Consider the following 12823-nt stretch of genomic DNA (forward strand, 5'->3'; position numbering starts at 1 on the left):
GTTCGATTCACTGAGCCTGGTGGGGCCTAGGAGCCCGGGCGGCTGTTAACGCGCGCTTTGGGAAGAGGAAGGTTAAGCGGGAGTGCTGGGGCCGAATTCATCTCTGCCGCTCTGTTCAGCCCTGCCTGAGGTTCCCCTCCCAAGTCCGGGTCTTTTACTTGTCCTGTCTGGATCCCTGCTGGACTTCCCTCAGTCTGAGCCTCTCTGCACTCCAGACCTGGGAAATCCCCCTTCTCCGGGCTCGGGCTCTTCGTCCTCCCCAGGCCTCTGATTTTCACCCCGGCCTCTCTCTCCTGGCCTGTGATTTCCCCTTACCCTCACAGCTGCGCTCTCCCTTCACGCCCACGTAGGACCATTATCCTGGCTGTACTCTGCCCAGCCTGGTAGTCCACCTATCCCCCCATCCTAGAACTCACCTCCTCTTGGATACTTCCTCTTGGCCTTCTCTGCCGCCTGATCTAACTGACGACAGACAGTTTGAGCTCAACCCCAGCCCCTGGCTGAATTCCCTCCACGCTCCCTCTTTAGCCCATGCTCTCACTAACATAGCAGCCAGCTCTTTACCAGGTCCTGGTTCTGTATTCTCAGCTACTGGGTGCCTTTGACTTTTGGCTGATGGGTACTTGACATTTTATCCTCCTGGGTCTAGGATGGTAAGTGTGTAGTCTGTCTGGACCTAAATGCGCTCAGGCTGTAGGATTCCTGCAGGTGCTCAGTTTCCATTCTCTCCTTTCAGAGGAGGAGCTTAGCTCCCAGCCAGCTGGCCAAGAGAAAACCAGAAGGCAGATCCTCTGATGATGAAGACTGGCAGCCTGGGGCAGTGGTGAGTTTCTGCCTTCAAGGGGATAGGGAAGTTGGGGATGCAGGAGTGTTTGGGCAGAAAGGAACCCTGGACTTGGTTTCTGGGGTTACATGGAATGAACCCAGTCACCTTCAGAAGTCTCTCAGTATTAAAGAATACTTACTATGTGTGAGGCATTGAACAAGATCAATAAAGTATTTGTCCTCAAGGTGCTCACTAGAAGCTAATATACCCTCAATATTCCTGGTAGGGGGAGTACTCCAAAGCAAAAGAGCATGTTGGGTTGGGCCCTTTGGCTCCCTTGGGGAAAAAAAGTGCTCTCCAACAGCAAGTAGCAGCCTGCTCTTTTGCTTTTTGTCCCCTGCCCAGTGTCACAGAACAGATTGTATTGGGCTTACCTTAGGGTCCAGAGCTCACTTGGGCCTAGATCGGAGGGGCGGTGCCTCTCTATCTCTGCTAACACTCAAGTACAGTATGTTCGACTTTGGACTAGGCCTTGTGCTCTGCTTCCTACCTTCAAGGCTTTCTGGAGCTGGCTGTGGGCAGGACCTATGTAAACCAGAATCAATAGGACAGTACAGCATGTATTTCAGAGACAGCAGTTCAAGAAGCAAGGGGTTGACCATTGGAAATTTGAGGAAGAGGTTAGTTAAGGAAGGTCTAGAAGGCAATTTTTAGTAGGAGCAGTGACTGAAAGCATACAGAGAGAAGAGAAGGAGCCTGGTGTTTCTGTTTCAGGTGGGCCTTATAGGATCATAGATGCTTCAAATACCTTGGCAAGCTGGTAGAAGTGGGCTCTTGCCTCATGGCTCAGTGAGGCTTGCTCTCTAGTTGCACTGCTGGTGTGCAGGGGGTTCTTCTACCTACGAGGGTGGCCCGTTGGCTGCTCCTTGCCACTTACATGGGTTTTAGACTTGAACTTGGACAGCACTTGGTGCAGCTGAGTCATAAATGGTGCTGTCTGCTGCTGATTGCTCCTGAAAATGCTTTTGGTACTAAGGTCCTCACTGTCATGCTGCGGAATGACTGGAGAATGGCTTCGGTGGCCTGGAAGTTGAGGGCAGCTGTACTCTTGTCCCTGCTTTGGGAAACTCAGAGAGGGAAGCAAACAATTGCTTGATCATTCTTTGGGGCTTTTGGAGTGAAGATTTGGGGCAGCATGCTACACTGGTGGACTTACTCTCATACATTGACTTCATTCACCTCTTCCAGTGTGCCATCTCAGATCAGGCAAGTTCTTTAACCTCATTAAGCTCCAGTTTTCTCACCTATTTAATAAGGATAATAAACATTTAACATAGGATCACTTTGAAGATGATACATGATAATTTGTATGAAGAGTTTTTTTAGCATAGTGTCTGGCACTTAATAAGTATTTTAAATGTTAGTTGCCATTGTGGTGAACTCTTGTCTTCCAGACTTCACTTTCTCCAATATTTTCTCATAGACTCCTAAGAAACGGAAATCCAGCAGTGAGACCCAGAGCCAGGAGTGTTTCCTGTCTCCTCTTCGGAAAACTTTGACCCAACTAACGAATCGACCACACTGTCTGGACAGTAGTCACCATGTAAGTCAGAACCTCAACTTGCCGATGTATGTGTGTGTCCTATTGTTTTGCTTAGGGAGATTCGCACCCCTGAAGACTCCCTCAGGGCTCTACAGAGTAGCCAGCAGACAGATTTTGGTGGGGGCTTTGGGCTTGCTTTCAGCTCTCAGGGCCTGGAAGAAGCCTGGCCTTTTTCCTTAGAGATGTGTGCTGATTTGGAGTCCTCTTTGTTTATAGCTACTTGGGCACCAGATCTCAGGTGGCTCAGATTCCTGAGGACATGAGGGTATAAGAGAGGGAAGGCACTGCATGCCAGCTCAATCTCTGACTCTGCATATGGCTCTAAAAAGTACCAGAGTCCTACAACTTTCACGTGCAATCATCACCATGGCAGGTTCTGTGCAGTAGCTCATGTAACTCTCATTTTTCAAGATGAGGAAGCTGAGCCTTAGAGGGGTTAACTTGCCCAAAGTTACAGAGTAGTCAGATCTGCCTAGCTCCATTCAAAGCTTTTCCCACCAAGTTTTCTGAGGGACTGTGATGTTGAACTCTTGGAATTTCTTAAGTGACTAGATTGATAATGGTATCTTTTGTTATTTATAACAAACCCCTTTTGACCACACCTGAGTTTATGTTAATGAGATGACTTCTGTAAAGATCTAACCTTGGGCTGGTTGTCAGGAGAACCAACTCACCAATGAATGGCCAAGGCTTAATCCATCATGCCTTTGTAATGAAACTTCCATAAAAACCCAAAAGGATGGGTTTAGAGAGCTTCCGGGTTGGTGAACAGGAAGGAGCTCATCTACGTGCTAGGAAACAGTACACCCGAAATGCTACGGATATAGAAGCTCCTGTGCTTGGGACCCTTCCAGACCTCGCTGTATCTCTTCATCTGGCTGTTCAATCATATTCTTTAATATCCTTTGCGATAAACCAGCAATCTAGTAAGTAAATTTTTTCTGAGTTCTGTGAGTCGCCCTCCCAAGGTCATTGAACCCAAGGAGGGGGTTGTGAGAACCTCTAATGTATAGCCTGTCAGTCAGAAGCACAGGTAGCAACCTGGTTTTGGGATTGACATCTGAAGTGGTGGGAAGGAGGCAGTCTTGTGAATCCTTAACTTGTAGGATCTGACCCTTTCTTTGTGTCGAGAATGTTAGAATTCAGTTAAATTGTAGGACACTCAGTTGGTGCCAAAAAATTGCTGGTTCTGTGTCAGAAGTAGTGTAGTATTGAGAGTAGAGGAGATACACAGGAGTGTGCTTTTCCTTTACAGGGACATTTTGAAGGAAAAATGGGAATCTCTTGATGGGAATATGGAGGTTAGTTATGTGTGCATTCATCTGACATTTAAAAGATTTTTACATAATGTTCGATAAATACAAAAGAATACATATATAGCATTGTAAGAGATACAACACAAACACTTGTGAACCCACCATCCAGGACTAGAACATCATCAAAGTCATCTCTTTTCCCAATCAATCCCAGAGGTAACCACTATCTTGAATTATGTTCATCATCCCTTCCTTTTCGTGGTAGTTTTACCATTTGTATGTAATATAATTTGTATATAATTATATTGAGATATACAAATGGTATGTAGTCCTCTGAGACGATTTTCATTCAGGATTCATTCAAGTTGTCCTTTGTAACTGTCTTACTTAGGTGCGGGGATGGTGGGGATACGCATTGGGGGCCTAACCATCTGGAGGCTGGTGAAGACCTGAATCTGAGGGAAATGTTGGTTAGGCTGAGTCCTGAAGAATATGAGGAGTCAGCCAGGTGAAGAGGGTGGGAAATGTTCTAGATGGAGGGAACGGCCTGTGTGAAAGCTGTGAGGAAGGGGCCTGTCAGGGAGGAAAAATTTTCCTCTATCCTAGGTTCTTCTGGCTAGATTACTAATCAAATTGTTATGAGACAGTTTGGCAGAAAAACAAAGAAAGTTTAATAACTTTATATACCTTCTATATGCATGGTAGAGACCCAGGAAAACGGAGTAACTCGCGAAAATGGTGGAAGCCATCACCTTAAATACCACTTTTAGCTAAAGACAAAAAATGTTGGGGGAGGAGACTAGGTTAGGAGAAGTGATCAGGAAAAGCACAGTAAATGGAGGTCTGCGGATAAATCCATGCCTCCATGATAGTGGAGGCAGGCCTGGTTCAGCGAGGGAAATACCTTTGTTTACAAATGGAGATTTCCCTTACAAAAGTAAATGTCCTTTTACAAAGGGTAACTTCTACTTGGTTTTCAGAGCTTCTATGTCTGCTGTTTGTTAAAAATAACCAACCTAAAATAATATCTCAAAAGTCATATTTTGGGGTGGCAAAAACTTGGCTTCCCTTTAGACTCTAAAGGCAAAAGTGCCTGGGCCCACAAAAGTCATAATATAGCCCTGGAGATGAGAACTTTTGCCTTAGACACGATGAGATGAGTTTGAAGTCCCACAAGATGTCTAGGTTTGGAGGTGGTTGCAAGTGTGGATGTGGAGCCTAGGAGGGAGGTATTGACTGGAAATAGATTTGGGATCATTAGCATATTGATGATATTTAATACCTCTAAAGTGTATTGGAGTGTTAGGGTGAATGTGTAGTCAGAATTGCTAAGGGCTAAGCCCTGAGGAGCACTGACTTTTAAGGGGGTTAGGCAGAGGAAGGAGAAAGCCCACTAGGGGACTGGGTGTGAGGTCCCAGAGAGGAAGAATAGTGGGAGAGTGGTGTCATGGAAGTCAAAAGCAGAGAATATTTGAGAAGGAGTGGCCAGGTTTGTCTGGTAAGAAAAGGATAGAAACATCCATTGGAATTAGAGTCTTGTGGGCTATTGGTGATTCTGGTCAGAGGCATTTCGGAGGAGTGGAAGGGCCTAAGATAGATTGGAGGAATGGGAGATAAGGGGAGAGGGACAGTTCTTTCTAGAAGTTTGAAGGGGAAGAGATAAGAGGTCAAAGGAATTTTTGTTTTTTAAGATAGGAGAGTTAAAGCATGTTTTAAATGCTGATGAGAGTAGAGAGGGAGAGGCCGAGATAAAGGAAAGATCAGGCAGAACTGACAGAGTAAATCTCTCTGGGAGAGGAAAGCTTTGACCTTGGGTAAAAGAGGGAGATGCTCTCCCTCTTCTATCAGAAGGAAAAGATGATATGAATTTTCAGTAACTAAATGAACAAAGTGAGAACATGTTCTCTCCCCTGCCTCTGCTAGAGTCTCACAGATATTACCAAATTCCCAGAGGCTGGCCATTGCGAGTCTTGCAGGCTGTGTCCTGACATGCTTTTGGCCAAGGATCCACATTTTTCTGTGCTAGTTGCACAAGCTTGCAGTTCTCTCTTCTGAACCTGCGGCTCCTGGGTCTTATTGACAGTCTTGCTTTTTAAATTTGGAGCATAAATTCTTGGCTACTCAGAACCTGAAATCTAGTCTCTTGTATTATTAATCTTGAAAATAATATTTCAGTTTTAGAACTGAAGGCAGCATTGATGCCAAATTAGAAAAGAAATTAAGAGTCCATCTCCTTCCTTTTCTTCTCCTTTGACCTAAGGGTAGCTTTTTGTTAGCATCTTTCATATTTAGAGTTTCTCATTATCATTGCTATTCATAATTACAGTAATCATGGTATCAAAAATAGCCAATAAAAGATTTTATTCTGCTGCAGAGAAATATGCAGATAAACAAAGAATTTGGGCTTTTCTCCAACCCTGCCCTTGTCATGTTATTTAGTGTGATAATGATGTTCAGTTCCCCCCCATTTCTTTTCTATCTTTCAATAGATTGCCAAATATATTCATTACATTTTTCCTATTTAAAGTACACTGAGTTTGTATAGAAATTTATAATGATCTGTATAGAAATGGGTCAGAATAAAAACGTAAAAATTTCAGGGCGAGACAGGCTTGCTTTTTTTCCTATTAAACTGCCTTTTTACTGGAAGGGAGTATTTTTCATTACTTCTTTTTCCACTAATGTATTTCCATTACAACTACCTTTAGGGTTTCTTTTCTTGCTTTCTCCTTGCTCTCTTGGGTTCCAGTTCTCGTTTTGTTGAGGTTCACAGGCTATTGTAATTTCGCAGAGGGCTCAGGTGTGTATAGATCAGAACTTCAATGGAGTTGTCAGAGTTAGCTCAGGAGCTGGTGCTATGGACGCCCCTGCCTCCTCTTCTGCCCCGAACCCCCATAGCCCAGTGCTGATTCCAGGCCTACACGGTGGCACAGGGTCTTCCTACAGGCCCTGAAATGGAAGCACCAAGACCACCCTTTTCTAGGACCTATGTATATCTGATTCCTGTCACCCTTTCCCATTTGCTTTTTCTTGGTGTTTTTTTCTCACGTTCTCTTTCTTGTGCCTTCCCATGGCAGGAAGCTGCTGACTGGACTGATCCATACGGCTAAACTCAAAACAGGTTGGGTTAGGAGACCATATTGCCTACTGGCTACAAGTAAGAGTCCTGGAATCAGGGAAGTCCTACATCTGTCATGGCTGTGTGACTTGTGAAAGTGACAACCACTCATCCTAAATTTACTCATCTGTAGAATGGGGAGGCCAGTAATATATGGACTTCATAGGCTGTTAGTGAAGATTAAATGATAACATGAATACATGGGGCTTAGCACTGCATCTGGCATACATTGTTAGTCATCATTCTTGTCATTTTTGCTGTCGTTAATATTATTACTTTACTAACACTACTAACGCTACTGCTACCATTACTTTTTGAAGGCTTGTTTGGTTCCCAAGGAGGCTGATGTAGGAATTAAATAAATAGGCAAAATTGATATGACAAAAAAAAGGAAATGTGAGGTATGCTTGGGAAGGTGAAGCTCTATAGGATAGTAGTTGAATCCAGGCATTGGAGTTCCTTGTTAGTACTGGGATTGGGTAAGTTTGCGGTACTTTCTTCTTAAGGTGCTGCACCCTGGGGAATAATTAGGTATCTACACTGGCATGGTCTTTCATGAGCTAATGGGTCTGAGCCTTGTGGTTGACTGAGGTAGGCACTTGCCAGTGGCACTCTGCTGTACCTGGGTATTTGTAGAACCTTATGTGAAGCCTCGAAGATGAAAGCTACTGTACAAAACCTAATATTGAGCACATCTCTATGTTCTAGCTGCATCTGAATGAGATGTAATCAAAATACAATGCTCTCACTGTATTACAATGCTTAAATGGGCATTTTAGGCTGCATTTGTAAAAATATTCCATAACATCTCCAAATCCCTGTTTCTTCTCTTTCATTTTAGGAAGCATTTATTCGAAGCATTTTGTCAAAGCCTTTCAAGATCCCCATTCCAAATTATCAAGGTAAAAATGGAGACTTCTGTTTTTTGAATCAGTCATGTGTGAATGTACCCTAATAGATGAAAACCTCAGCTTTTATACATACAAGCTTACTCTGGAATTGAAGATCCTAGTCCAATGGTGACCTTGTATGGGGTGACCCCCCTGAAGCCAGCATGAAAGCTGTGTTTGATAGCTTCAGCAAGGGCTGCCAAGACCGATTGCTCTTCTTCTTTTTGGTGGGGATGTGCCAGTGCTCAGGAAGTTCCTAGTGGGTCAGGGCAGCTGATGGGTCCAAGTATCATTAAGTCCAAGTGAGTTCAGTAGCATCTCCTTTTTGAAGTCGACTCTTTTGGAGGCCTAGGTTCTACAGAGTTTTCCCCTGTCCTATGTAGGGCTTAGCATTTAGCAAACTGGGGCTGGGCAGGGAAGAGGCCAACTCTCAAGAGCTCCCAGTCCTGAAAGACCCCTGTAGGGTTTCAGACCTTTCTAGGATTGATTTTAGTCGAGATGAACAAGACCCAGCCCTTTAGAAGTTTGTAGTTGAATGGGGAAGTAAAATAGGGGAATATTCTGATCTGAGGCAGACTGGGATAACGGTCACATAGAGGTGCCCAAACTGGGTTTGGAGAGGTTCTAGGAGAGAGAGGGTCATGTGGAAGCTTAGGAAAGGTTATGAGAAGGATAAGCATTTTGACCTGGGCCTGCTAGAGCTCCTCAGCACAGAGGTTCAAGTAACATATTGTTGGTTTCTAGGTCCTCTGGGCTCTCGGGCATTGGGCCTCAAAAGGGCTGGGGTCCGCCGGGCCCTCCATGACCCCCTGGAAGAAGGTGCCTTGGTTCTGTACGAGCCTCCCCCGCTGAGCGCCCATGACCAGCTGAAGCTTGACAAGTATGTGTGTTGGTATTTCTTGAGCAGTTCTGGTCCTCTGTAAGTGCACATAGCGGAAGGGCCGCGGGCATTTGGTGTGATTTTTCCTTGGAACTACCGTATGTTTTCAGAGTGCTGTCATGGCTACTGTACCATCCCAGAGACTGGGTAGGTGGGGAAGGACAGTGCCTGGGGAAGAGCATGTGGACATGTCTAGTTGGTGGGGGTCTCTCACTTTTTCCCGCCAAGGAGCAGGAGTTGAGGTGATGACATAGGGAACCCATCCCCCTCCTCTAAATTCGCCTGGAGCAGGAATTTACTATGGTTTGATTACCAGGCCCAAAAGTCCTTAGGCAGCTGCCTCTGTGGCCTCAGGATCAGCAGGATACAACTTCCTGAGGGCGTGCCCTTGCCCATGTCTGGGTTTCATGTTTTCTTTGCTGTTTTCTCAGGGAAAAACTCCCTGTCCATGTGGTCGTTGATCCTATTCTCAGTAAAGTCTTGCGGCCTCATCAGAGAGAGGTAAATGGGAGAGCGGGGGAAACGAGGTATGGATCTGAGCGCAGGAGGCTGCCATCCCTGGGGCAGCAGCCATGTAGATGCCAAAGTGGGCTGAGTGCTGTTCTTCCCTAGGGAGTGAAGTTCCTGTGGGAGTGTGTCACCAGTCGGCGCATCCCTGGCAGCCACGGCTGCATCATGGCTGATGAGATGGGCCTGGGCAAGACACTGCAGTGCATCACGTTGATCTGGACACTTTTGCGCCAGAGTCCAGAGTGCAAGCCAGAAATTGACAAGGCAGTGGTGGTGTCACCCTCCAGCCTGGTGAAGAACTGGTACAATGAAGTTGGGAAATGGCTTGGAGGGAGGATCCAACCTCTGGCCATTGATGGAGGCTCTAAGGACGAGATAGATCAAAAGCTGGGTATGGAGTCTTAACAAAGATATCCGCACTCTTCTACACAACTTGCTCCTTTCTTATGTGTATGCTCAGGGTTGAGGGCAATGAGGGGTGGAAGAGGAGAATTCCTATGGAAAATAGTTGAATAATTATTTTCAGGCTAAACTGTCAAACTGATTTTTTCACCAAGATAGTCTAAGATTGGTTCTGTTGACACCTTTTATATTGTAGAAGGATTCATGAACCAGCGTGGAGCCAGAGTGCCTTCTCCCATCCTCATCATTTCCTATGAGACATTCCGCCTTCATGTTGGAGTCCTTCAGAAAGGGAGCGTTGGACTGGTCATATGTGATGAGGTACATAACTCAGCAGTTTGGGTAGTAGGAGAAAGTCTGTCACAGTCTCCTCACTGAGAACTACCATTCAAAGGCTGTGCTGGTCCCTGGGGAATGCTGACAGAGCATGCTGCCTCAGAGGAGGCAAGTAAGAGGGAGAGCCCATGATTCTAGTCTGCCAAAAGAGGGATTAAGCAGTGTTTGGAACTCTAAAGAGGGCAAAGTGCTGTGGGCTGATTGGTTCTGTTGCCCCCAGACAGTATTCCTAGATCAAAGAAGGACTTCGAAGGATGGGAGGGATTTGGATGGTTGGAGAGACATGGATACAGTGTTTAGGAGGACAGGTTCTAGAGTCAGACATTATTTAGATCCTGGCTCTGCCACTTCCCAGTAATAGACCTTGAACAGGTTATTTAACCAGCTGAGCCTCTGTTTCTGTGTCAGTAAAATGGGTGATAATATCTACATCATAGGATTATTGTGAGAATTAAATGAAGTGATCGAGAGAAGCTCTTATTGCAGTGCCTGGTATGTCTTAAGACTTTGGTAAATATCTGGTTTTCATTCTAGGCCTGGGGGACTCATGTGAACAGAAGCACAGACAGGAAGGTCCAGTGTAGACAATCCATATACCTTGTAGTAGTCTGGGTTGCCTCTCTGGGACTAAAGGAAATATGGCAATAGTTACTTCCTGGCCTTTTCTAGCACTACGCATGAATGGTGGTAGAGATGCTACTAAGAAAGAAGTGAGGGTGGCTGGGAGCTTGTGAGTATAAAAAATTGTCCAGATTTGCAAGGAGCTTGGCTACCCTGAGGCTGCTGCACTTGTTTGTGCTTCTTGGGGAGAGTTAAGGTCACTTTACCATATACCTGGGGCTTTAATGGAAAGGTAGTTGAAAGACTTGGCCCAACTGTCAACTTATTGGCAAGTTTGATTCCTGTAGGGACTAAATTACCCCAATATCTGAGGGTCATTTGGGAGAGGACAGAGAAGAAAAGTTTACTTTAGGATGCCATACTTGTGAATTGTCAGCTATTTCCTAGTTGGGCTTTGTTTGTACTTGAAGAGTCAGTCACTATCTGGCATGTCTGCAAACTTCTGATATCTTGACTGGCTGTTTCTTGTAAAAGTAAGGGATTTAGCAGGTTGAGGTTGGGTATGTGCATGACCACCTTGTGCAGCTCACGACCCTGGCATGTGCTTCATCACCATGGAGGCCGGGGACTGTCTGAAGAGTCTAATCCAGAGGCCAGGGCATTGAGGGAGAGGAAGGCAGGCTGTAGCTGTTGAGCCCTTGAGGACTCAGATTTTAATTTGCTCTGTAGTATTTCTTTCTTTTCTTTCTCACTCTCTCGTTTTCTGAGCTGGCTCTGCAGGGCACAAGGGACCAGGCTGCCTCTTGCCACACTGAAGCATCCTGACTTTCCCTTCTACATCTACCTTTCATTTGTCAGCAACTTTTCAGCCAAAATCCTGAAAGATCATCAGCCTGCTCTAGGAGGAGAGAGTTTGTCCTGTTCAGACCGTGGAAGGGAAAGGTGCCACCCCAGGATTTCACGTTCCTGCTTCCTTCTAGCTCATACTTTTCTCTGGAACACACAGTTCTGCATAATAACTTTGTACAAAATCCTTGGTCTTCAAAGTAGTCTGAGTTAGTCAGGGCAAATCAGAAGACTTGGGATCAGCCTTCACTTTGCCACTTATAAGCATGACTGCAGATGAGACTGCTCTGACACTCAGTTTCTTTATCTGTAGAGTAGATGACACAGGGCCTATCTGAAAGGGACATGATCTGGATCAAGAGAGAGGATATATGGAGGCATTCTGTAAAGTGTATGAATAGGAGAGGGACTGACATCATCATCATCATCTCAGTTTTGGAGATAAGGAGACTGAAGTGTAATGACTTGGGCAGATATACCCAGTGAGTGCATAATGAGCTGGGACTTGAAACCAGGTCTGCGATTTTAAGTCCTGGCTCTTTTCTTATCTCTTACTATCTTTGATGTAACACAGACGTGGCGTAGGAAGAAGCTTGACTTAGATATGGAAGGACTGTCCCTGAGTGCCTCATCCAGACCCATGTATGTTCCTATATAATTGTTAGAAAGCAAGTCAGATGGAAAATGCTGGGGAAAAAATAAAAAATGAGAATGCTACTCATAGGGCTCCTGTTTCAGGGAGAAGTGGTGGTATTTGATCTTGGATCATTTTGTTGTTGTTGTTAAAACACTCTGCCAGAATAGAAATTCAGCAGCAACTTATAAATGAAATTTGACAACTTTTCATGTGGCCAAACATTTGATTTGCTGAGATGACAGAGTTTTGGTTTTAAATCCATGAGCGATAGTGGCAGGAGCTGGGTTTGGAGCCAGGGAGGTGCCATAGGGAGCTGGAGTTGGCTTTCCCTTCCACAGAGACCCATGTGGATAGCTTGTCAGCCTAGTTCCTTCATTGAGATATTTACTAAGTACCTATAAATGTGTGGGCCCTGGGGATCCCATGATGTTTGCCCTTGGGCAGCTTCAATTTAGAGGGACTCAAATGTTGGTGCTTATTCTCCTAGGGCCTTTTGGGTAATTTTCTCACAAGTTTCAAGTATTATTTGCCTCTTCAGCTCAGAAGTCTTAGTCTCTCTCAGGGCTAGTGCTTGGAGCCTCCAGTCCTTTTTCCTTATTTTGTTTGTTTTGGATGTCTTAAAAAATGGTTTTTTTTTTAATTGAGATATAATTGACATATAACATTCCATTAGTTTTAGGTGCACAACATCAAGTCGTTTTTTAAAAATTTAAATTCTAGGTTTGTCTAATTCTTCATTAATAGTAATGTTACTTATTCATTCATTCTTTCAGCAAACATTGACTGAGCAGAGCTCTGTGTGGGCCTCTGTCCTATGTACTGAGTTATAAAGGCAAATCTGACATGGTCTCTGCCTTAAGAAGTTCTCGCCTGTGTGAGGAGATAAAGTGCAATACAGTGTGATTAGTACTCTGGTATATATAGCAGTGGATGAGAGGCAGAGTAGTACTGTACCCAGACTTCAGAATCACACAGATATGAGTTCAAATCGCAGTTCTGCTACTTTCTACCAGTGTGA

At 44.9% G+C, this 12823-nt stretch overlaps 1 protein-coding gene across 4 annotated transcripts in view; it reads left to right on the forward strand.

The window, feature by feature from the left end:
- The window catches only part of RAD54L (RAD54 like), a 23264-nt gene continuing 10441 nt past the window's right edge, over positions 1 to 12823 (forward strand). The window contains exons 1-9 of one of the 4 annotated variants that reach the window (XM_025051869.1): positions 6 to 130; positions 650 to 653; positions 737 to 823; positions 2250 to 2369; positions 7585 to 7645; positions 8378 to 8513; positions 8945 to 9014; positions 9126 to 9414; positions 9622 to 9746. In XM_025051869.1, coding sequence (XP_024907637.1) covers positions 651 to 653; positions 737 to 823; positions 2250 to 2369; positions 7585 to 7645; positions 8378 to 8513; positions 8945 to 9014; positions 9126 to 9414; positions 9622 to 9746 — 891 coding nt within the window. In that variant the 5' untranslated portion in view covers positions 6 to 130; position 650. Of the gene's footprint in view, positions 654 to 736; positions 824 to 2249; positions 2370 to 3029; positions 3296 to 3624; positions 3671 to 7584; positions 7646 to 8377; positions 8514 to 8944; positions 9015 to 9125; positions 9415 to 9621; positions 9747 to 12823 lie in introns of those variants that run through there. The other 3 variants (XM_025051870.1, XM_015595116.2, XM_025051872.1) reach the window with 3 other exon arrangements.

The sequence above is a fragment of the Pteropus alecto genome, unplaced genomic scaffold (assembly GCF_000325575.1).
Source record: "Pteropus alecto unplaced genomic scaffold, ASM32557v1 scaffold25, whole genome shotgun sequence".
In the NCBI taxonomy this organism is placed as follows: Eukaryota; Metazoa; Chordata; class Mammalia; order Chiroptera; family Pteropodidae; genus Pteropus; species Pteropus alecto.